At 40.4% G+C, this 25355-nt stretch overlaps 1 protein-coding gene across 20 annotated transcripts in view; it reads right to left on the bottom strand.

Annotated features, from left to right (window-relative positions):
• Window positions 1–963: 963 nt before the first annotated feature.
• FN1 (fibronectin 1) overlaps window positions 964–25355 on the bottom strand; it is a 75500-nt gene continuing 51108 nt past the window's right edge. For 2 of the 20 annotated variants that reach the window (XM_012445852.3, XM_012445863.3), the window contains 17 exons: window positions 25061–25216; window positions 23950–24063; window positions 22851–23120; window positions 21065–21252; window positions 19967–20054; window positions 17900–18076; window positions 16991–17080; window positions 16584–16763; window positions 14953–15042; window positions 13772–14038; window positions 13572–13678; window positions 12298–12436; window positions 9590–9754; window positions 6618–6743; window positions 5992–6098; window positions 2429–2539; window positions 964–1729 (listed from right to left, as the gene is read on the bottom strand). In XM_012445852.3, the coding sequence (XP_012301275.2) occupies window positions 1658–1729; window positions 2429–2539; window positions 5992–6098; window positions 6618–6743; window positions 9590–9754; window positions 12298–12436; window positions 13572–13678; window positions 13772–14038; window positions 14953–15042; window positions 16584–16763; window positions 16991–17080; window positions 17900–18076; window positions 19967–20054; window positions 21065–21252; window positions 22851–23120; window positions 23950–24063; window positions 25061–25216 (2447 nt within the window). In that variant the 3' untranslated portion in view covers window positions 964–1657. Of the gene's footprint in view, window positions 1730–2428; window positions 2540–5991; window positions 6099–6617; window positions 6744–9589; window positions 9755–12297; window positions 12437–13571; window positions 14039–14952; window positions 15043–16583; window positions 16764–16990; window positions 17081–17899; window positions 18077–19966; window positions 20055–21064; window positions 21253–22850; window positions 23121–23949; window positions 24064–25060; window positions 25217–25355 lie in introns of all 20 variants that reach the window. The other 18 variants (XM_012445854.3, XM_012445865.3, XM_012445849.3 and 15 more) reach the window with 9 other exon arrangements.

Genomic DNA, 25355 nt, shown 5'->3' with positions numbered 1-25355 from the left:
CCAAAGTGCTGGGATTACAGGAATGAGCTATTGTGCCCGGCCTGAATGTCAGATTTAATTCCAAAGTTTGTTTGCTCAATGTTAAATTGAAAAAGAAATTACCTTTACAGATCACTAGTAAACAAACTGTTGTTTAGCTGGGAGTTTATCAAGCCATGCTGAAAGTGTCAGTTGACCCAAAGTAAGACATGCTAGATTGGGGTTATCATGCCATGAGGTAGCCCTAAGACAAAACTCCTCTATACTATACTTTTTTTTTTCTTTTGAGACGGAGTTTTGCTCATGTTGCCCAGGCTGGAGTGCAATGGCACAACCTTGGCTCACTGCAACGTCCACCTCCCGGGTTCAAGGGATTCTCCTGCCTAAACCTCCCCAGTAGCTTAGATTATAGGTGCCCGCTACCACGCCCAACTAATTTTTTGTAGTTTTGGTAGAGATGGGATTTCACCATTTTAGTCAGGCTGGTCTTGAACTCCTGACCTCAGGTGATCCACCTGCCTTAGCCTCCCAAAGTGCTGAGATTATAGGTGTGAGCCACCGTGCCTGGCCTTCAAATACTTTTAATATCTTAGTCATCTTTATTTTTCTCGTAGGTACTCTCTTTGAACAGAGTTTTATTTAATGAAGGACAGGTGGAGGGAGGAAGGGATGAATTATAATGGTTAGAAAAGAGCAACTACAGGTTATTTTGATTATACTTCTAAAGAGTAAACTAGCAATTTTAATAAATAGTTGAGTCCACCTAAATCTATTAAAGCAGAAAATATAAAGCTGTTTCCATTAGTGAAGAGATGAACTGACGAAAACCAATCTGTGTTTTTGTAGCAACTGACTTAGAAAATCTTGTACTGAAATCAACAATTAGAGAGACTTGCACAGTATAGATTTTCAAATGTTTGCTGAATTGAAAAAGAACATTCACATCCCCTCAAAGTATCTTATATCAAATAAATGATCTTCAAGTTGTGGAATGTAAATCTTTTATTAAAACAGTTGTCTTTCCACAGTAGTAAAGCTTTGGCACATACAGTATAAAAAATAATCACCAACCATAATTATACCAAATTCCTCTTATCAACTGCATACTAAGTGTTTTCAATACAATTTTTTCCATATAAAAATACTGGGAAAAATTGATAAATAACAGGTAAGAGAAAGATATTTCTAGGCAATTATTAGGATCGTTCGGAAAAAGTGAGTACTGTGGATATTTAAAATACCACGGTAACAGGACATGCTGTTCTTACAGTATCGCGGGCCAGACACTTTAAGTGAGAGCAGAAGTGTTTGGGTAACTTTCCTACTTAAAATTTTGGTGATAGCATTTCAATACATTTTGCATCTTGGTTGGCTGCATATGCTTTCCTATTGATCCCAAATCAAATCACAAGTTAGAATCACTTCATTGATAATACTGAGCGGCATTGAATACTTTGAAGCAGAACAGGCAATGTGCAGCCCTCATTTATGAGAAGACTCTCGGGACACCCCAGGGTGATGCTTGGAGAAGCTGTGAATTGAGCGGAAGCTGGAGAACTTCCTCCAGAGCAAAGGGTTTAAGAAAGAAACAAGAACTCTAAGATGGGGCTGCTAACATCACTCCAGTTTAGATGGATCTTGGCAGAGAGACATGCTTGTTCCTCTGGGTTGGAAAGATTTACTCTCGGGAATCTTCTCTGTCAGCTTGTACATCTAAAGGCATGAAGCACTCAATTGGGCAATTGACATTCTGTTGAAATGGAAGAAGGAAAAAAAATTAGTGGCAAATACTGTAAAGTATACAGAAACAAAATGCGGGGAGGTAGGGACTGACTCTTAGGACAACTGCTTACAGATAGGTTAACATTTCTTACTAGTGTCAAGAACCTAGCAGTTTGCTGGGCAATAGGAGATGTTCAGGAGTTTGATACATTATAACTGTATTATGGAATAGAGTGTTTCTCTTAAGTCATTTACAAGTTTAAAAATTTTTATTTTTTTATTTTGCTTTCCTGGACGACTCAGATCCATAGAAATTTTTTAAAATAAATTTTATTTATTTTTGAGACAGAGTCTTGCTCTGTCATCTAGGTTAGAGTGCAGTGGCACGATTTCAACTCACTGTGACCTCCGCCTCCCAGGTTCAAGCCATTCTCCTGCCTCAGCCACCTGAGTAGCTGGGATTACAGGCTCGCGCCACCACACCCAGCTAAATTTTTATAGACGGGGTTTCACCATGTTGGCCAGGCTGGTCTTGAATTCCTGATCTCAAGTGATCCACCCACCTCGGCCTCCCAAAGTACTGAGATTACAGGTGTGAGCCACCGCACCCAGCCCAAGTTTTTTGTTTAAATTAAAAAAAAAAAAGTTGGTTCATTCTGAAGAAAGATTCCTGTAGAAAGAGACAGTCTTGTATGAGGGAACACACTCCTGGTGCTAACGCACTTACAGTGTTTGTTCTCTGATGGTATCTCTGAGAATACTGGTTGTAGGAGTGGCCAGTGGAGCCTTCGGTACCGGGTTCACCTCCAGGTCTGCGGCAGTTGTCACAGCGCCAGCCCTGAGAGAGTAGAGGCATGAAGTCAAATGGGGTTTGTGATAACCTGAGGACATCATAATTAAGTGTTTGAGTTAAAGAAAAATTTCACATCTTATGCACTGGCAAAATATAAGCAGTTAATCACTAAGGAAGCTTTGATGATTATTTCATGCATTTATAGCTCATAGAATACATTATGGCTTATTACCATATCTTCTACCTACATCTGTCTCTCTGTGTTGTTCCTTTCTCCTGAAATGTCCTCTCTTCTCTTCCTATTCAAACCTTACCCATCTGCAGAGGCTCATTCCAATCCCAACATCCTCAAAAAGTGCTCTGTACTAGATGATAGAAAAGGCTTTCATAGAATCCTAGTGATTTTAAAAGGGACTTGAGATTACATGAACAAACATTCTTTTTTTGAGACAGTCTTTCTCTGTCGCCAGTCTGGAGTGCAGTGGCACCATCTCAGCTCACTGCAACCTCTGCCTCCTGGGTTCAAGCGATTCTCCTGCCTCAGCCTCCTGAGTGGCTGGGACTACAGACGCCCACCACCATGCCCAGCTAATTTTTGTATTTTTAGTAGAGACGGGGTTTCACCATGTTGGCCAGGATGGTCTTGATCTCTTGACCTCGTGATCCACCTGCCTCAGCCTCCCAAAGTCCTGGGATTACAGGCATGAGCCACCGCACTCGGCCAAACATTCTCATTTTATAGGTAAGGAAACAGAGACCCAGAGGAGAGGAGTGACTTGCTTAGAGGGAGCAGGGAAGTCACACAATGGATCGCTGGTGGAGTTGGGGCTGCCGCCCAGGAGATGGAGTGACCCCAGCCACGTTCTTTCTAATGCACCATTTTGCCACTCTCTTCTTAAACTTCCCTAGGCAGTGACATGGTAGCCTTTCATCTGGCCAGAGATGGCATGGGAGGTGGAAACAGGACCAAGCTGAGTAGAGGCTTCTCTCGAGGTTTTTGCTGGAAATTGGAGGAGACACATGTTCTCTTATTACTGTTCTTAAGCTGGGAGGGGGTAAAACTGGAGCTCATGGAGGTCAGTCATCAATGACACCATCAGCGGGGACCCCACTGACTCATGAAGCCTGTGCAAGGGGAGGCACGTGGAGCAAGAGGGACTCCGGGCGCCATTGCTGGAGCAGCCCCTGAAGCCGGTGGGTCTTGGACTTTTCCATTAGGTGAGCCATTTTTGCTTAACTTGAATTGGACTTTTTTCTTACAACTAAAATGCAACCCTAAATAATATAATCACTTTCTTTCTTATATTAGAATTTAAATATTTTAGACATATTTCTCTATTTAAGAGCATATGCCCCTGAATACCTAACACAATACCAGTGATGTCTCCTTACAGAATCACTGAATCTTGCTTTCATATGAGAAAGTAACAGTTTCCACTCCTGTCTTAAATGTTTCATTTAACACTTCACTTGAGAATAGGTGTCACACATGAAACTTTTCATGTGCATAAATAATGAGAAGATGCTGAAGTGAGACCAAAATCAGCTTCCCAGCAAATTCACTCTCCATCACACATTTTTATACCAGAGTGACTGAGTCCTATGATCCTACGATCACAGTCGTTATAAGGGTTAATGGGAGAGAGAGAGGAGGACAGAGAGAGAGAGAGAGGCAGAGAGAGAGAGAGAGAGGAGACTGAATTAAATCTAAATTCCAGCCTCTAATTCTCCTCCATCAGAACTGGGAACACGTCCCTCCCCGTGTAATCACTGCGGGTGAAACAAGATCAGAGTAGCTTCCAAGGGCTGCCCCTGGTGGGGCCAGGACAGGCCCCTGAAAGCCCCTGCTGCCAGATTAATTTTGCTAAAGATTAATTTCCCTAAAGACTATTTTCCGTCACGTTTCTTTGCATCTTGGATACCGGTAATTGGTTAATGCCAAATGCATTAACCAATGAGTCTCACCCTTGAGTGTGAAGCACATACCAGGATTTGGGGAGTTGCTGGGAGGGCATGCCTTCATTGAAAACAAAGGACTGTCACGTTCTGTTGCTTTTATTGGATTTATGAGTCATTTCAATTTGAAATTTCAAATCATATTAGAGAAAGGCATATTATTATTATTATTAATTTATTTTCGAGATGGAGTTTTGTTCTCGTTGCCCAGGCTGGAGCGCGATGGCACGATCTCGGCTCACCACAGCCTCTGCCTCCCGGGTTCAAGCGATTCTCCTGTCTCAGCCTCCCGAGTAGCCGGGATTACAGGCATGCGCCACCACACCCAGCTAATTTTTTGTGTATTTAGTAGAGACCAGGTTTCTCCATGTTGGTCAGGCTGGTCTCGAACTCCTGACCTCAGGTGATCCGCCTTCCTCTGCCTCCCAAAGTGCTAGGATTACAGGCGTGAGCCACTGCACCCAGCTGGTATATTATTTTTTGTTAGACTGGGCATATTTTTGAAATGGTTGAGAAGAACTGGCTTAAATAATGGGCTGCCGAGGCCCTTCATAAGCCACTTCTTCCCATCTAATTTCATACCACAAGACACCAGGCAAAGGGCTGGCTCACCAAAGCCCACCTGGGCCAACTCCTTTCTATCCCAGGCGGTGTGCTTTCTATCTCTCTGCTCTCTCCCCTCCCAATTAAGCCTTAGCTATCCTAAACCTCAGCCAGTTCATGCGTCTCTTTCTTGCTCATTCCAGCCTACCCAGAACTGTAGTTGTCAGACTCACTTAGAACTTAATTAGCTTGACTTCAAAATGTATGCTAATTTAACATCTTCAGCTATATCATTAAGAGCCAAGACCATTTCTCATTTCCTCTGTTTGTCCTGTATTACTTAGCACAGTGCTAGACCTATAACAAGGATCTGTTCTGTCAACAGAGAGGGTAAAAGAAGTGGCATTTTCTTACATCTGAGATATTATTCAAAATATTTCACAACGTTGCCATGGGGACACCTGTCCATCCAAATGGAGCTGGAGGCCTAGAGCTACACTGCACTTAACACTTTAGTTGCTGAAAAATCGAAGCAGCCTGAGAATGGTAGGGGAGGGGAGGGGAGGGTCTCAGGCTGCCCAGGATGGGGAGAACTGGGTGAAATGAAACACATTGTATTCACCACTAATTAATTTGAATAGTATCTCTGCTTCACTTTTCTTCAGTGTACATGATATCTCTGACATGCTGGGGAGCTTAGGAAAATGATTGTAGCGTCGTGTAAATGACAGGTATTGCTATTAAGAATGACTCAAGACTCAAGACTCTCATGTTTTTTGGTACTCTACATATTCTAGCAATAGTAATAGAATGAATGGCATGTAGGGTAGACGTAGAACTACCCCAAAGCTCTACGTCAACAGCTGTATGCCAACAGGAAATGTGGTATTTTAATACTTCCTAAGGGGCTCTGCCACTCCTGAGTGTACCACACATCTCACAGGAGGCCACCCTTTATTTTATCTAAATTGTAGGGAGCCTGGCACATCTGGTCTTACCCGCTGGCCTCCAAAGCATGTGCAGGAGCAAATGGCACCGAGATATTCCTTCTGCCACTGTTCTCCTACGTGGTACGTCTTCCCATCATCATAACACGTTGCCTCATCTGCATATAGACACAAAACAGACACGCGCGTAAGCTGAGAACAATACTGCAGACCTGATCAAGGGATGGGTTCTATTTCTGTCCTAAATTCATATCATCACAGCCCAAATTCCACATATTTATGTGAATCATCCATAAGAGAAGTACTGCTGTACAGATTTTAGGGTGGCATTTCCAAAAATTAGACCTAATACACTGGAAAGGGTCCAATGGGAAGATGGAAATCATATTTTAAAAGTTGAATCTACAGACCAATAAAGCTGCTTTGTAGCATTTCACTGCAGATAATGGTCAAAATACTCAAGTTGGAAAAGTGCTAAAGCATCCTGTAATAACATTAAATCATGACTCATTTTTGAAGCTTGTCTCCACCTTCCCAAATCGAAAGATTAACAAACTCACTCTTCACTCCTCAAGGAGACCTAAAGTCTCCAATCATTTCTGTGAATGAGAGTTACAGCCTGATAATGAAAGTGGGAATGCTTAATAAGGCACTAAAGATGATCTGTGATGACATACGGGGATCACACTTGAATTCTCCTTTTCCGTTCCCAAGACACGTGCAGCTCATCATCTGGCCATTTTCTCCCTGACGGTCCCACTTCTCTCCAATCTTGTAGTTCACACCATTGTCATGGCACCATCCTGTAGGGGTGGGGAAAGTCAGGACCAAAAAGTTATTTGTATGTTCTGACTCACAAGACAGCAGGTGAACTGGGACGTACCACAGGGTCTTCAGAGCCACGATCTGGAAAAAATAGCAAGGAAAGTTAACGATAATAACCCCTATAATGGGTCTATTTATTTATTTACTTTTTTTCTTGAGACAAAGTCTTGCTCTGTCACCCAGGCTAGAGTGAAGTGGTGCAATCTAGGCTCACTGCAACCTCCACCTCCTGGGTTCATGAAATTCTCCTGCCTCAGCCTCCCGAGTAGCTGGGATTACAGGCATGCCCCACCATGCTAATTGTGTGTGTGTGTGTGTGTGTGTGTGTGTGTGTGTGGTATTTTTAGTAGAGATGGAGTTTTATCATGTTGGGTAGGCTGGTCACAAACTCCTGACCTCAGGTGATCTGCCTGCCAGCCTGCCTAAGTGCTGGGATTGCAGGTGTGAGCCACCACGCCTGGCCAATGGGCCTTTTCTTTGGTTGAATTTTAAAATAGTATTTTTTATCATTTACCATTTTCTAGGGCATTTTAAGATCCAATTTATTCTGCCATAATCGTGTCATACAAATAGTCAAATGAGCCAGGTGCGGTGGCTCATGCCTGTAATCCCAGCACTTTGGGAGGACAAGGCGGGTGGATCACGAGGTCAAGAGATTGAGACCATCCTGGTCAACATAATGAAACCCTGTCTCCACTGAAATACAAAAATTAGCTGGGCGTGGTAGCGCGCACCTGTAGTCCCAGCTACTCGGAGGCTGAGGCAAGAGAATTGCTTGAACCTGGAAGGTGGAGGTTGCAGTGAGCCAAGATGGCACCACTGCATTCCAGCCTGGTGCCTGGCGATAGAGAAAAAAAAAAAAAAAAAAAAACCTCAAATGAAATGATTCTGATTTGAATTCTCACTATTAAGATTTAAAATTGTGGAAAACTAAAGTGGGATTGGAGTAGACTTCTAGGAATAGATCCTAGATGAAAAATCACTTTTGGATTTGCAGAAACCCTGGACACAAAGTAGTTCAATTAACTGTAAAACAAGGATCAGCTGATTTCCACATGCTGCCACCTGTTTCATGTACATGGGAAGATTAAAAAAAAATAAATAAATAAACAAAATGCTAAATCATTGGTTATTATCCACATCAAATAAGGCTGGTTCTGTGGAATACCTAAAAGTCACAAGTTATATATCTTTAACCACTACACACAAAAGATGACTTTTTAATCTCCAGGGCTTACACAACAAAACATACCTCAGAAGCTTATATAACAATATACCACTTCTTCCATTTTATCAACAAGTCAGCCTGCCTTAAACTACAAAGTAAAAGAATTAGACAACTATGATATCAAAACAAAGCTTATGTAAGCTGAGCCGAAGAGTCACATAAATGAACTTAACAGCTCTGCTCCCACAATTGCACCTAAGAACTTACACGGGTAATAAACATACAAACTTAAATGTAGTTCGGTTTCAGGAGTTAAGAACCGCGTAGTTGGCCGGGCGCGGTGGCTCAAGCCTGTAATCCCAGCACTTTGGGAGGCCGAGGCGGGTGGATCACGAGGTCAAGAGATCGAGACCGTCCTGGTCAACATGGTGAAACCCCGTCTCTACTAAAAATACAAAAAATTAGCTGGGCATGGTGGCGCGTGCCTGTAATCCCAGCTACTCAGGAGGCTGAGGCAGGAGAATTGCCTGAACCCAGGAGGCGGAGGTTGCGGTGAGCAGAGATCGCGCCATTGTACTCCAGCCTGGGTAATGAGCGAAACTCCGTCTCAAAAAAAAAAAAAAAAAAAAAAAAAAAGAACCGCGTAGTTGAAGTCAAATATTCAAATTTCCAGCTCCTAAACAGAATATGATATTTTTACTGTTTTTCATTTTCAAGTGGTCAAACATGGAAGTCTATATCGAAAACATTGGCTGGGTTTTAAAATTTCAGTCTGGATTAAACGATTTCAATTATACAAGTTAAGTAAAATACTTTGAAAATCTTTTTACAAAGTCTTATATTCTAATTCCACAGGATATAACTCTGTATGTCTATAGGAGGCTTATTGATAGGCATAACGGTCAACACCTATAAAAATGAACCAATTGTCAATAATAATCACATTTCCTAAACACAAATAATAAATGAAAGGTTTATAAATTCTAATACTAAATCTCAAAGCATAATAGATATTTCCTAGGCATGTTTTAACTTAAAAAATTTGAAAAATTAAAACCTATTAGAATTTGAAAATCAAACATTTATCAATTCAAATTGATTTTTAATTATCTAAAAGTAGATGATCTGTATTTTTCCTTTTATATTTCTAGCAGCATTCAAGGTACCTGGGCTATGTATGCGGTGTGAAAGTGTGTGCATGTGTACTATGATATGTGCACGTTTGGTTTCTGTTGAAAGAGATAGAGTTTTTGAGTATAAATGTTCACCTCTGATCTCACTCAATACTAAAGACTAAAAGAGATTTGGGTTTTTTCTGTGTCTCTAATACGCTTAATTAGACCTGGTTCCAAAAGTCGTTAACTTTATCAATTTGTTTTCACTGAAAATTTCAAAAATCAAATTAGTCCCATAATCTTATGCTTAATTAATAGTCGTATTGGCATACAACCCTTGAAATGAAGCAATATCCAACAAGTAAAATTTCCCATCATTTTTCTATGATGCGAAATATTACTTTGAGTCAAACAGTATTCCCTTGTTTGCTTCATGTTTGGAAGAGCCTGTATCTTCCAAACATGCTTCCTTGGCACATGAGTGCATGCATGGAACTGGAGGAGACGAACACGCAAGTGGATGGACAAAGCGACTACTCACTAGATGAATCACATCTGAAATGACCACTTCCAAAGCCTAAGCACTGGCACAACAGTTTAAAGCCTGATTCAGACATTCGTTCCCACTCATCTCCGACGGCGTAGTGAGAAACCGTGTAGGGGTCAAAGCACGAGTCATCCGTAGGTTGGCCCAAGCCTTCGCTGACTATGAAGAAAGGGAGGAAAAAGCAAAAAGAGACATTTTATTAATGGATTTGGACCATAAGAAGAAAACGGAATGATTATATACAATGATTTAATCTAAAACAATTCCAAGAGGATTAAGAGGCAATCCTTGACAATCTGTTCTATCAAGGCAGTAACTGCTGTAAAAACCATGCTTAGATGTAGTCAGTGGATACCTGTCACAGGCCTCTGACAAGAAGCCCATCTTTTATTTTTCCCTTTACTTCTAACAAATCACCATTTCTGTTAAAATTACTTTATAGAACATGGAACAGATCTTGAGGCAATTTAAGCCAGTTGAGAACTTTCGTAGGATGCAAAGACTAGCAATGCCTCTCCATTGGTACCTGAGTGACCTTGGGCTAGCTATTTAACATCTCTCTGCCTTACTTCCCTCAACTGCAATACTAGGATAATAATAAAAATATCTATACCTCCCGGGGATTTTGTGAAGATGATATAAGGTCATGAATTCGAAGCACTGACCCTTTTCCAAGACTTAGAAAGTACTCACTAAATAAAGAATAATTGTTAAAGGCTATCTTTTGCTTATAATGCAAAAGTCTTAGCATTTCAATATACCATAATAATGTAATTTTTACTTTTATTATTGCATTTTTTGTATTATAGTGCAGAAAGCCTAGATTTTGGACATGGTTATTGTAGTGGTGAGACTACTTTACTTTATCAATGAAGTCAACTGTTTCACATAAGAAAAAAGCCAATGGAATACAGATGATTTAGGATAAGTAAGGGAGTCTCCTCATGTTACCTGTGCTCTTACCTCTTTATGATTTGGAAAAGCTTATTTTAAAACAATCTGTGCAAACAAAGTATGCTTCAAATTATTCTCTAAAAATTAAATAAACTAATTTACTTTGACTTAAAATTCCACTGTGTCTTTTTCTTTTTATAGTGGAAAACTCAAAAGCTCAAAAGCAGTAGATATTTGAAGTGCCTAATTTTTGAAAGGCACCACCCTTAAAGAAAACAGCGTTTTGGAGAGTTGGTAAGTATGAGACGTCTCAAAGCTGGGAGAACTTGGTTAGAATGCAGAATACTGCTGCTCGGAATAAGGAGTTTAAAAGAAAAATGGAAGGAGCTTAAATTGTTACTAGGGGTTTCTATACTCAATAAAGAGCTAGGAGTTAAAATTCCATCCTAACTAAAGTTACAGAGATGGAATCTTTAAAAAAAAAAAAAAAAAAAAAAAGACAGAAAAGCAGTGGCTCATGCAGGTAATCCCAGCACTTTGGAAGGCCGAAGTGGGCAGATGATGAGGTCAGGAGTTCGACACCAGCCTGGCGAATATGGCAAAACCTGTCTGTACTAAAAGTACAAAATCAGCCGGGCATGGTGGTGGATGCCTGTAATCCCAGCTACTCGGGAGGCTGAGGCAGGAGAATTGCTTGAACCCGAGAGGCAGAGGTTGCAGTGAGCTGAGAAAAAAAAAAAAGCACAAAGATCTTTTTGCTCTTGAAAATTCTGTACACATGGCACTCTACTAGTAAAACCACAAGAGGCAAAGATAAGCATTATTATGGATATGTAACACAACAAACACAAAATAATCTCCCGACCTCTCTCCAGTCAAATGCTCAATTGCTTAATTCACAGGAATTTATACATGTAAAGTAGCACAGTCTTCTATCAGATGAAAGAGGAGGCTAAAATTAAGGAACTGGCCCTAGGAATAAAACCTATCACTTGGCAAAGACAGGACTTAGCACTCTCTGTTGGTGTGGAGTGGAGAACCCTCCTGTTGGAAGATTCAGGATTCACAATTTTGATTATTCTCTATCTCATGTGCCTTGGTGAATCTTCAGCTGCTGCAAATTGAGCAGCCAGGTGGCACACTATTGGTTAAAAAGGATTTTCCAGGTGCTACAAAGAAGACTCAATGATCCTTTAACTTCTATAGAGGCTTTTGGCCTATATAGTCAGAAAAAAAAAATGGAAATAACATTGGGAAAAATGGAAATAACATTGGAAAACTGTAATAACATTGGAATAACATTCTCTGCAGACATAAATGCACAATGTTGGTGGCATTTTATATCAGGAGCAAAAGCCAACTGTCCTCATGTCTACAAAAGGGGCATTTTCTTTATAGGTAATCATTTCGGTATTTAAGAATCACTCAAGAGGACAGCAGCATGGTGAGATGGAGAGGGTCTGGGAAAAGACATCAGTAAACCTGTGCCCTATATCAACTCAGATACTCACAAGTAAGGACTCAGAATGTGGTACTAAATAATATTTAAAGTCCGTTCCAGGTCTGTAATCATATCACCATTTGAGAGTCTATCAATTACGTACGCATTTTGTGAAGACAACAGGATATGGCAGGAGGAGGGGGAGAGATTAATTTAAAATAAAGTTGCTCATTTATTTCATGCTGATGTGTTGCATTACTTCCCAAAGATAATAAGACAATGGCAACAAAGGTACAGTCAATAGAAAAGCCCATCTCTGGTGTAGAGCAGAGGGGAGCCTGTGACTAAACAGCATGTGTTTACATACCAGAGTTGCCCACAGTCACAACCTCTTCCCGAACCTTATGCCTCTGCTGGTCCTTCAGTGCCTCCACTATGATGTTGTAGGTGGCACCTCTGGTGAGGCCTGTCAGAGTGGCACTGGTGGAAGTTCCAGGAACCCTGAACTGCAATTATCGGTACATCCAAAGCAGAGAGAAAGCATTATAGTGAGGAATGACATGTGGTCTCCTCTTATCAATAACCCTCACTGTTTAAACAAAGCAAAGGAAGACAAAAAAAAAAAAAAAAAAAAAAAGTGGGATATAGGAGTTCTACCTAGCTGAGGAGAGAACTGGAACAAGGATAGGGGCTATCATTCCTGCCAGATTTTCCTGCCAACAATCTACCTGTGTGCTCCGTAGTTACTGGGAGGCTTGGACAACACTAGAGACGGCCTGCCCTTTATCTTGCTTCAGTCACAGATCTGGATAAGCCCTCTGGAAGCCCTGGCCATGTCTGCTTCACATAAAACCTGGACACTGCACTATATGGGAGACACAGTCATGCTACTCCAGGTCACATCTGACCCCCATGTGGAGTCCTTAAAACAGTTTGGCAAATCCTCAAACTCGTGTTTTTAAGCTCAGACATTTCCTACAGTGTTGTCAGTTTTTAAAAATTCTGCCACTGTCTAAAAATAAGACAATAAAAATTGATACTGTCAACACAAAAATATACGTTTTGGAGAATCAACCCTTCATCAGCTATTATGCACAGCTTTGCGTGTTTTTTTTCTTTAGACATATTGTGGGCTTCAAGGACAAATCGTAAAGGTAGTGTTTTAGACTTCTTACACAAATGAAAATTCAGGTGGAATATTTTTCTTTCTTTTCTAGAATCATCTCTTTGCGTATCTTACTCAAAAAGGAGTCTCAAATGCATGAGGATAATAGAAATCATTTCATTTTCTCTATGAAATAAAAGCTAATGACTCTGGTATGTCTTCCAAAGTAGAGCCATATTGGGATTAAAAAGACAAAAGCAGGGCTTAAATGTGCTGTCTTCTAAGAGATTCTAGAAGTGAAACCACTTTTTTTTTTTTTTAAGAGACAGGGTTTCATCATGTTGACCAGGCTGGTCTTGAACTCCTGACCTCAAGTGATCCACCTGCCTTGGCCTCCCAAAGTGCTGGGACTACAGGTGTGAGCCATTGCACCCAGCCATGAAGCCACTCTTTATCAGAGGGCTCTGGTCACTTCAGTTACCTAACTTACTGCTTTCTGAGCTGCCCCATGAGAAGTGAAGAGAAAAATTAATTACCTGTAAGGGTTCTTCATCGTTGCCAACAGGATGACATGAAATGATGTACTCAGAACTTTCCTGGAATGGGGTCCAAGAGATGGTTGTCTGAGAGAGAGCTTCTTGTCCTGTAGAGGCATTTGGATTGAGTCCCAGACCATGGGGGTAGAGGTGAAAGTCTACGTCTCCCCTGGGGACGTGACCAATTTGGATTTCCTCACCTACATTCGGCGGGTACGGTCTTGGCCTATGCCTTATGGGGGCGGCCGTTGTGGGCGGTGTGGTCCGCCTAAAACCATGTTCCTCAAAGATCATTTGTTGCCCAACACTGGGTTGCTGACCGGAAGTGCCAGGGAGCTGAATACCATTTCCAGTGTCATACCCAGGGTGGGTGATGAAAGGGGTCTTTTGAACTGTGGAAGGAACATCCAAGATCTCTGGTCCATGAAGATTGGGGTGTGGAAGGGTTACCAGTTGGGGAAGCTCATCTAGCCAAGAGAGGTTAGAGCCAAAAAAGCAAAGCGCGTTAAGCTCCAGTAAGTAGCAGCAATAATAATAATTATTGATTCAGGCACACATGACAGTCCATCAATTTGATAAAAGTCCCCAGAAAATGAGCAGTTCTGAGATCACAAAACACTTTTATCCGGAAAGAAATCTTTAGGATTTTTCTCAAAGGTTTCTTTATAGTTTAGAAAGAAAAAGGTGTTAGTATGAATTTATCATACACACAAAGCTTTAAACCGCTGAGCTCCATAAAAGCTGCCTCTGCTCAAATTCAGCCTAATGGAACTGAAATGTGTAGTCTTTCTCTTCTTTCTTTTTTAAATTCGAGAAGCAGGTTGTAGGAAGTAGAATCCAGACTAATCATATCAGTGTCTTAAGTATGAGAATTACAGAGGTTTGGGTCAAGAGTTTTTTACAGTATGAAATGGTAAAAATAGATAAAACACACATGTTCATTTTAAAAATGTTCTTATCACCACGAATACAGCATTTTCTTGAAATTAAACTGAAACTGGATGAAAAAGTAAGACATTAGAAACCATATAATAAATAAAGATAAATGTGAGGGTTTCTCACCCTCCTTTAAAAAAGGAAACATTTTAAAATTCTACAGAAGATATAAAACAAGAGCAATGATAGTGACTTGGTTTTACATTTTAATATCTTGTTTGAATTTTTAAAAGGCAAATAACAAGGCTTTATATTGAGTGGCTGTAGTAAAGGAAAAAAACCAAACTCTGCAGTGCATGTTAAATTATTCCTGCTATTAAAAAATACAATATATACACTATGCTGTTAGAAAAAAATCACAAAGAACGTTTTCATATTGCAAGATTGCTCATCTGTTACTAGTTTTGTCCTAATTTTCTCCTTGTCACCTGCAAGGTACTCTTACCTGTCTTTTTCCTTCCAATCAGGGGCTCGCTCTTCTGATTATTCTTCAGGGCAATGACATAAATCGTATATTCGGTTCCCGGTTCCAGGCCTAATGGGAGAACAGAACCAACACATTATGTCGATGGGCTCAGCTAGTCAAATGGAGTCAGTGTCACCAGCAGAGGCTACTGGGAGCAGAATCTTCCTCTCTACTGGCTTTTGGCCTCTTGAAGGTAAAATTGACTTCACTTTTCTTCCATAAACACCCAAATATCCTGCATATGAAGTCCACATCACAAACTAATCATCTTACTGTCATATCTGACATCTGAATAGACACTTTTCAGCTAACCTTTCCAGGGTATTTTTTTTTAACATGTGGTCTTATTTGCCTTTTTGAATTTAAGAAAATCTATCATCATCATCTACCACCACTGGAATATAAATTTGAAAGAGAGTCCTGCAGATTATATACATGAATCTACTCAGGCCTAACAACCAGGCAGTCCTCAGTGGCAGATCAATGAAAAGTGAAACAAGAGGCAAGTGCTGAGCAGGAGAGATTGGCCAGTCTTCGTGCAGCCTCTGTGAGAAATGTCTGGTTCAGTTCCTCTCATACCTCATTCTATTTTCCTGTTTCCCCCAATTCTAAAAAGGCAGTGTCTCCTAATGTCTGTATGTTCTATGGGAATTTTAAAGTCCAGGTGATACTCTTTACGTACTGATATGGTTTCGCTCTGTGTTCTCATCCAAATGTCATCTTGCATTGTAATCCCCATGTGTTGAGGAAAGGAGGTGACTGGCTCGTGGGCGTGCTTCCCCAGGCTGTTTTCGTGATAGTGAGTTCTCACAAGACCTGATAGTTTTGTAAGTGTTTGGAAGTTCCTCCTTTGTACTTCTTTCTCTTGCTGCCATGTAAGACATGACTGCTTCCCTTTCTACCATGATTGTACATTTCCTGAGGCCTCCCCAGCCATGCAGAACTGTGAGTCAATTAAACCTCTTTCCTTTATAAATTACCCAGTCTTGGGTAGTATCTTTATAGCAGTGTGAAAATAAACTAATACACATAGTTTAAATTTTCATCTCTTAGGCAAAAATAGTACTAGAGGTTTATAGTCTTTCCCACCAAGGTAGCCAACTCTTATTCCCTATTCCAGGCATTCTTTCCAATGTAGGTGGTTGGGATCACTCTGCCTCAGATCCATCCTGTGATAGTGGTCAACAAGGTCAATGGCAGGTGGTGCTCTGGCAAGTCCTGTAAGATTACCATATCTATAGAGAGCGGACTGTAATGATAGAATCACAATCAGCTAGTTTGCTTTGAAAAATATCTTTCTCCAGGACTGAAATTGACAGATATCTGGCAAACTCACAGCAAAAAGAAAACATGAATCTAGTCATTCCATTAGGACAGTACTGAAATTGCATTTTCCTTCACTCATGCCTTCTGGGATGCATTGAGCTCTACCATTCCTACACAGAGAATGCTTTCTGAGGTGATCAGGAATAGGGTTTCTCATTCTCATGGCACAGTATCAAAGACACAGTTACAGTTTGCTAAGGACTTCAGACACAGTTAGAGTTTGCTAAGGACTTCATGTGTCCTAAGTAGTAAGAAGGAAAGCAACAGCATGGAAGCAGCAATACCAGTAATAGTAGCCTCTGTGACACCAGGGCGGGGCCGAGGGACCACTTCTCTGGGAGGAGACCCAGGCTTCTCATACTTGATGATGTAGCCAGTAATCCTGGCACGTGGTGGCTGCCATGATACCAGCAAGGAATTGGGTGTGGTGGCCAGGAAACGCAGGTTGGATGGTGCATCAATGGCTGAAAGAAAACAAAATTAAGTCTCTAAGAAGACAAATAAATTACTCCCACACTTTTCTCCCCCGCCCTTCTAAACAGACTTAACAGAATCTGAGAATACTGTAAACTGGAAACAGGATTCTCTGGAATCTAGAATATAAAAATATCAGCTTCACATTTGTTTTTTGAGTTCACGAGACTAACTGCATACGCGTCAGTGGCATTTCCTCAGCAGAAGGTATAGTTACCAGTGGAGGCGTCGATGACCACAGGGGAGCTCCGGGCATTGTCGTTCAAGGTGTACAGGTAGATCTTGTAGTCAGTGCCCGGTTGTAAACCTGGGATTTGAGAAGAGATGATTTTTATCAGTTCTGGCTTGTAGGAGAATTTTCAAGCTTGACTGCAGTTTTTCTAGGTTCCTCCATCATCCCATATTTATATAGACTACAAAAGTGGTCCACATTTGAACAGTAAAGTAGAGCATGGTGTGGATATTAACTGTTAACAAGAAACATATCTCAAAAGTGAATCACTGATGCAGACAAGGACCCCGGCTAAAGTAAATTCTGGAATGCAAAAATGCTATGTTGGAAGAGGCCCTCTTGCAGAATGAGTGGCAGCCATTTACTGAGGTTTTCTCTGTACAGTAATCAGATGGTCAATAGTTGGGCCTTGCAATCACAACTTTGAAAAGCTCAAAAAGACCTCAGATACTGAATATTCTTTGGTTATAATGTTGACCTTTATTAAGTATTTTATATTAACTTTGTTTAATGTTTATTAAATTAACTATGTTTACTTTTATATTAACTTTGCTTTTTAATCTATGTTAATGCTAAGATCTATACATCACTATTTTTGATTTCTTTTAGTTTTAAATTTTGTTATAATTTTTTATATAAGAAAGGGCACCGCGATGAAAGATCAAACTTGTTGAATGAAACTTAGGCCATTTCTCTGACAAATATTACACAAAGTCAGGCATTCAGAGGACAAAACTGTTTCTGATCATAGCACGAAAATCACATTCTAAAACCAGGTTATTATGATAACATTGAAAATAAATTTTATCAGTGTCAGTCACAGAACAACTAATAAGCCAGTTTACAATGTGGATATTTGTTAACAAATGTAGTTAATGCAGTGAGTTCCCTGACCTGTGATGGTGTAGCTTCTGATATCTGGGTTGATGGTTCTCTGGATTGGAGTCTGGCCATTGGCTGGAACAGCATCAACTTGGAAGCCAGTGATCGTCTCGGTCTTGGTTCTCCAGCTAATGGTGATGGTGGTCTCAGTAGCATCTGTCACACGAGCCCTTCTTGGTGGGCTGACATCTGCACAGGATCATAGCTAGACATTAATGCCTGCTTGGCTCATCCATGTAAAGTTTTGGTATTTTTTTATTTTTATTTTATTTTATTTTTTAGAGACGGGGTTTCACCATGTTGGTCAGGCTGGTCTTGAACTCCTGACCTCAGGTGATCCACCCATCTCAGCCTCCCAAAGTGCTCAGATTACATATGTGAGCCACCACACCCAGCTAGTTTTGGTATTTTTAAATATTTCTTTGGTATATATCAAATTCATCCATTTCAAGAAATATATAACTAGTAATATGTAGATTATCTCCTTTGACATTCACAGAGAAAGGTCAACTGTAATTAGAAAATATGAAAATATCTACTTCTCATACATTTTATTTTGAAGAACTGAAAAGCTTTATTGATACTACCAGTGGTTCCCAGGGCTGGCTTTATAGTATCTACAAATACTTCAATAAATATTAAAAATATTAATGTATTATAATGTAAAAGTGTGTGTGGCAGGAGTTATAATAACATGGCCAGCTAACAATTATATATATATGTGTGTGTGTGAGAGAGAGAGAGAGAGTGTGTGTGTGTCTAATATTATTGCAAGTATTTTGTCTTTTCTCTCAACAAGTACAATACCATCCCCATTTTATAAACGATGAAACTTTGACACTTTACCTGACTTTTGAAAAGGCATACATAAAGTTATTGATACAGCAGAAGACTAGAGTCTAAGCCTGATTTGGTCCAGTGATTACTGTGCTGTGATATAATTTGGATATTTGTCCCCGTCCAAATCTCATGTTGAGTTGTCATTCCCAGTGCTAAAGGTGGGGCCTGGTAAGAGGTGGTTGGATCATGGGGGCAGATCCCTTGTGGCTTGATGCCCTCTTTGTGACAGTGAGTTCTCAAGAGATTGGATCATTTAAAAGTGTGTGGCACCTCCCTCCCAAGTCTCTCTGTCTCTCGCTCTTGCTTTTGCCACAGCCGTGTGATGTGTCTGCTCCCTCTTGGACGTCCACCATGATTGAAAGCTTTCCAAGGACCCCCTAGAAGCCAGGAAGATACCAGCACCATGCTTCCTGTAAAGCCTGCAGAACTATGAGCCAATTAAGCTTCTTTCCTTTAGAAATTACCCAGTCTCAGGCTTTTTTTTGGAGACAGTCTCTCTCTGTCACCCAGGCTGGAGTGCAGTCGGCTCACCGCAACCTCTGCCTTCCAGGTTCAAGCGATTCTTCTGCTTCAGCCTCCCAAGCAGCTGGGACTACAGGCGTATGCCACCACACTTGGCTAATTTTTTGTATTTTTAGTAGAGATGGGGTTTCACCGTGTTAGCCAGGATGGTCTCAATCTCCTGACCTCATGATCTGCCTGGCTCAGTCTCCCAAAGTGCTGGGATTACAGGTGTGAGCCACCATGCCCGGCCAGGTATTTCTTTATAGTAATGCAAGAATGGCCTAATATTGATTGTTAAGCTATAGCAGAAGCCAGTGGGTTCTCCCCAAGCTTATCTCTATGAAAACAAATTCTAACAGCGCATAAACTAGATGTCAGTCTTAGTCCATAACACCAACATTATAACCTTATGAAGTGATTCAATTTTATGTGTCAGTAGACCCCTTTCTCAAGGAGTATAAAAGATGACAGTCGTATATCAAAAAGGCAATCAAATCAATTTTCAAATTAAGACTAATTCCACTCTTAACATATAAATGAGACAGGGCCCTGCTATGTTGCCTAGGCTGGTCTCAAACTCCTGGTCTCAAACTCCTGGTCTCACGTGATCCTCCTGCCTCAGCTTCCCAAACTGCTAGGATTTTAGGCGTGAGCCACTGAACCTTCCTGATTTACCATTCTTTAATTTTTGTTTATACAGAAGGTTTGTTGATATGAAGACATTTTATTACTTACTCTCCAGAGTGGTGACAACTCCTTGAGCTGGTCTGCTCGTCAAAGTGTCCTTAAGAGCATAGACACTCACTTCATATTTGGTGGCCACCTAGAGAATAAGGGCATGGTAAGCTTTAGCAGTGTCATCAGCTGAAATACTGGGAGTTTCACTACAGCATTAGGTCAAGCGATGGTTATGAAAGAAAAAATAAACTAGCAAAACTCGCAACCTTGTAAATTCCTAGATTAATTTCATTCCTACAGTGCAGATGATCAACATATTTATCAATTTAAAAATGTTCTTAGCTGTTAAGCTTAAGTAAGCCATAGATTACATACTTAAACAGCTGGTAAAAAAAAATGAGTAAAGTGGGTATTAGCATATTTTTCTTTTTTAATGATCTGACAGTTACAAATCATAATTTTTTCTTTTCTTTTTTCTTTTTTTTTTCTTTTAAAGACGGGGTTTCACCATGTTGGTCAGGCTGGTCTTGAACTCCTGACCTCAGGTGATCCACCTGCCTTGGCCTCCAAAGTGCTTGGATTACAGGCGTGAGCTACCACGCCCGGCCATAATTTTTTCTTTATCATAGAGAGGCAAAGAGAATGTTCCATTCTGTCTCTAAACACTCTTTCTGTAGTTTCCCCTGAAATTGGCCTTATGTTAAGAGGTACATCAGTCCCCTAGGATCCTAGCAGTTTTCTGCATGTATGTCTGGAAGGATTTTAAAATGTTTTAATGAGAGTAGGGTCAAGGTAAACTGGCACAAACTGTAAAATATTCCTTACCAAGGTAATGGAGCTCAGAAAATGCATAACTAATTCGATTTATGCATTCAACCAATGGATATGTAAATTTTCCCCCACAACCTTTTAAAATACACACAATACATCTAAAACAGCTGCACAAAATCCAAAGCTATTTATAAAATTTCATCCCAATAGTCAGCGGGAAAACTTAAGTCAACATAAATAATTACATATAAAATTACAATAAGATTATTTGATGCAGAGGAAAAGAACAGTTAGATTTATTATGACATTATATTTTCACCACCTTAGAAACTGTGTTAGAGATGATCTCCATCTTTATTCCAATGAACAAAGGTCACGTCTTACCATAAGTCCTGATACAACCACGGATGAGCTGTCAGGAGCAAGGTTGATTTCTTTCATTGGTCCAGTCTTCTCCTTGGGGGTCACCCGCACTCGATATCCAGTGAGCTGAACGTTAGGCGGTGTCCACTGGGCACTCAGGCTCGTTGGCGTGACCTGAGTGAACTTCAGGTCAGTTGGTGGAGGAATGGCTGTCGAGATGGTCATTGGTTAGAGGTTATTTTATAGGAAATGGGGAATAAGGAGAATAAAGTGAGTTCCAAGAAGTAGAGTGGATTGTTCTAGTTGGGTTAGGTGGGTTCCCTGGTCAAGCAAAGATTCAGTACAAGAAAGTACAATAAGGGAAGCAAAATGAAGAAAGCGTTTGCTGAGAAATGTGTTTTATATCCACCAATTCTCAGAATCACTGAAAACATTTGGGTAAATGCCAGAACTCTAAGAGATTTTAAATTTTAGAAGTTTTTTTGCTTTCCCTTAATAAAACAAAAAAGTTGAATTGGCTTATTGGCCGTTATGATTTATTTTCCCTTTGTATGGAAAAATAAGCAATAGTCCTTTTTCTTTCTTAAAAATTTTAATTAATTCATTAATTTAGAAACAGGGTCTTGCTTGCTCTGTCATCCAGGCTGCACTGCAGTGGACCTATCATAGCTCACTGCAGCCTTGAACTCCTAGGCTCAAGTGATCCTCTACCTCAGCCTCTTGAGCAGCTGGGACTATAGGCAAGTGTCACCACACCTGGTTAATTTTTTTTTAATTGCATTTTAGGTTTTGGGGTACATGTGAAGAACATGCAAGATTGTTGCATAGGTACACACACGGCAGTGTGATTTGCTGCCTTCCTTCCCATCACCTGTATCTGGCAACCTGGCTAATTTTTTAAATTTTTTCTTAGAGATGGGGGTCTCACTTCATTGCCCAGGCTAATCATGAACTCCTGGACTCAAGCCATCCTCCCACCTTGGCCTCCCAAAGCACTGGGGTTACAAGTGTGAGCCATTGCACCCAGCCTCCTTTTTCTACATAAAGTATCTTTGTATGGATAACCATTTCACACAGTATTCCATCCAAAAAAGAGAGAATAGTGTTTTTATTGTCTCTTTATTTGGACCCTATGGCAGATATGGCTGCTAAATTTGATGTTCTCTCTGTAATGCGGCATAAGAAGAAAATTGGCTCCTAACAGAAGCAGAAAAGAGAAGCGAAGAGCAATAATACAGACTGTCACCTCTATGGTTTATGTTGTGGCTAGGATACATCTTTAGCATTCTACTCTGCTTCAGAAATAAAGCACAAGAAGATCAAGTATTATGGAAAGCGATTGCCCTATTGATTGTTTCCTATGTGTCTGAATCACAATCATTTAAGCTAATTGTACAGCAGCACATGATATCTAACCAGAGAAGAAAGGTCTTACCCATGTGTGCTCAGAATCATGCTGCTATGAAATGCCCAGTTTGGGTTCCTTTTTATAAGTAAGCTCTATGATGCCAAACTTCTTTCCTTTATACATAGTGAGGGTAATCACAGGGAGCCATAGCTTAGGAAATAATCCACAATTTTAGTATCATCGTCAAATGTCTTGCTTTATGGTCTTGTTTATTAGACTTGTTTACTTAAATATCACCTAAGTTCTATTGTTTCTTACCATTCCTCTTTAAAGAGGATCTTTCTTAATGATTTTTTTCACCCTTACATGGGAATCAATAGCCCAGTGAAGTATAATTCATTCAGCAGGGCATAAAGCCGCTGCTCCCATGGGCACCCGGTGGTGCGATTAACCATATACCTGTGGACTGGGTTCCAATCAGGGGCTGGCTCTCCATATCATCGTGCAAGGCAACCACACTGACTGTGTACTCAGAACCCGGTCTGAGGCCTTGCAGCTCTGCAGTGTCTTCTTCACCATCAGGTGCAGGGAATAGCTCATGGATTCCATCCTCAGGGCTCGAGTAGGTCACCCTGTACCTGGAAACTTGCCCCTGTGGGCTTTCCCAAGCAATTTTGATGGAATCGACATCCACATCAGTGAATGCCAGTCCTTTAGGGCGATCAATGTCTGTTAGGCAAATTAATGGTAAGAGGTTATGTGAAAAGCAAGTTGTGAAATAAGCATTTTTATAACATGCAAAGCAGTTTTGCAGATACCATTTTCTTTGGCGAATTAAAGTCCATTTAACCCACTATCAAATGGAAAATTAAACACTTGCTTAGTTTTTCTTGGTTTAGAAAATATGCAATGTCGTATCACTTATTAAAACATAGGTATATGTGAGATAAGCAGATACCCTGCAAAATGGCCCCACAATGGGGATGTATTTATATTAATTTAAAGATATTCTACCATGATTTGATTTTACAATGTAATGTTAGTCTCATAGACCTGGATTTTCTATACTTTGGAAGTGGTAAAGCTGATTTGTTATGTCAGATTCAAATAGTTATAATTCTTCTTAAACTCTTCTTTTCCCCTCTCTATTAAGCACTTATATTACACTCTGGTCCAGCCATAGTCCTTCAAATGCCCCAAACATAATAGTTACATGAGGTACACTTCAATCAACTTTACCATCCAGTTGTAGAAAATACAGTCTAGAAAAATATTTTGTAGATTTGCTGTAGGCTAATAAGATTTTGCTGAGGCCATTTGAGCAAAAGAAATTCAAAGCACAGCAACTATCTATGGTAGTTTCACAATTTCTTTCCCTGTAAGTTCCTTGCTTGGCACTGAGAAGGAAAACATGTCGGTAAAGGGCTCAGCTCAAGATAGAAATTAACCAACAAGTGGACTTTCCCTATGTATAATTGCAAAAGACATGTTGTGGGCATTCAGACACTCAAGAACAAAATTGAACTTTGAAAGTGGAAACCAAGCGTTAGTTACGTACTGGTTACTGCAGTCTGAACCAGTGGTTGACTCTCGCCGTTTGGATTCTGAGCATAGACACTAACCACATACTCCACTGTGGGCTGCAAGCCTTCAATGGTCATTTCTGTTTGATCTGTGAAGAGAGTGAAAAGCAAATGCAACATCTATGTCATCCACTATACAGTCATCCAAGTGGCTTCTGGATTTTGGTAGTAAACATATGGTGGCCTAGAATTTTTATTTGCAGAATTGTAACAAAAATATCAAACAGACTTTGATTTCCTCTTGGACAAACCTGTTCATTGCTAATTACAGATTACCACATGGGAGTGAAGTCACACTTAAGGATAACCTCTAAAACTTAATACGGTGTCCCCAACAATTAGTGACACTGCTCTCAGAAGAAATGAAAATCAACTTGACTTTAATCGATTGCCTTAAGATCCTAATTTCACAAGTATTCTACCTAAAAACAAAGGCAACATAGCTAAAAGGATCTGAAAAAGTCGGTGATGTCATTTCTCTCTTCTTAGTGTGGATGATAAACAAAACCAGAAGGGTGAATCTGATAATTTAAGAGGAACATATCACTAAATAGAACTATCCATGTAAAACCAGAAATGCACTTATCCTAAAACTTCTACTGTGAAGAGTTGATAACATTCTTGATTCCTGAACTCATGAATGGGGAAAATGATGACATATGACAAAAAATACATAGTACTCACAGCAAGGTAGCCATTTATATAAAAAAGAATATTAGGTGGTCCTACCCCATCTATCCTGTTGTATATGAGATGCAGATTATTCTTTTTTTTCCCCCCTGAGATGGAGTCTCTCACTCTGTCACCCAGGCTGGAGTGCATTGGTGCGATCTTGGCTCACTGCAACCTCCACCTCCAGAGTTCAAGCAATTCTTGTGTTTCAGCCTCCCAAGTAGCTGGGACTACAGGGACAAGCCACCATACCTGGCTAATTTTTTGTATTTTTAGTAGAGACAGGGTTTCAACATGTTGGCCTGGCTGGTCTTGAACTCTTGACCTCAAGTGATCTGCCCACCTCAGCCTCCCAAAGTGCTGTGATTACAGGAATAAGCCACCGTGCTCAGCCAAGATGCAGATGATTCTTACCTGGACCTGTAGTTTTAGTTTTTGTTGGTCCTGGTCCATTTTTGGGAGTGGTGGTTACTCTGTAACCGGTAACAGGGGAACTTGAAGGCAGCCACTTGACACTAATGCTGTTGTCCTGAACATCGGTCACTTGCATCTGGGATGGTTTGTCAATTTCTACAAATAAAAGCAAGGAGAAACCAGTGAAGCCCCAGTCCTTGGAGACAAGATTGGACAAGTCCTCCTCTCTAGGTCTGGTACACATTTGAATGATCTTTTACCTGAGAAAGGTATTTTCTTCTTGAAAGAATACAGA

The sequence above is a fragment of the Aotus nancymaae genome, unplaced genomic scaffold, assembly GCF_030222135.1.
Source record: "Aotus nancymaae isolate 86718 unplaced genomic scaffold, 86718_ANA_hifiasm-v0.15.2.pri h1tg000008l, whole genome shotgun sequence".
Classification (NCBI taxonomy): domain Eukaryota; kingdom Metazoa; phylum Chordata; class Mammalia; order Primates; family Aotidae; genus Aotus; species Aotus nancymaae.
Note: the sequence above shows the minus strand (reverse complement) of the source record. Positions and strands in the feature narration are given on the sequence as shown.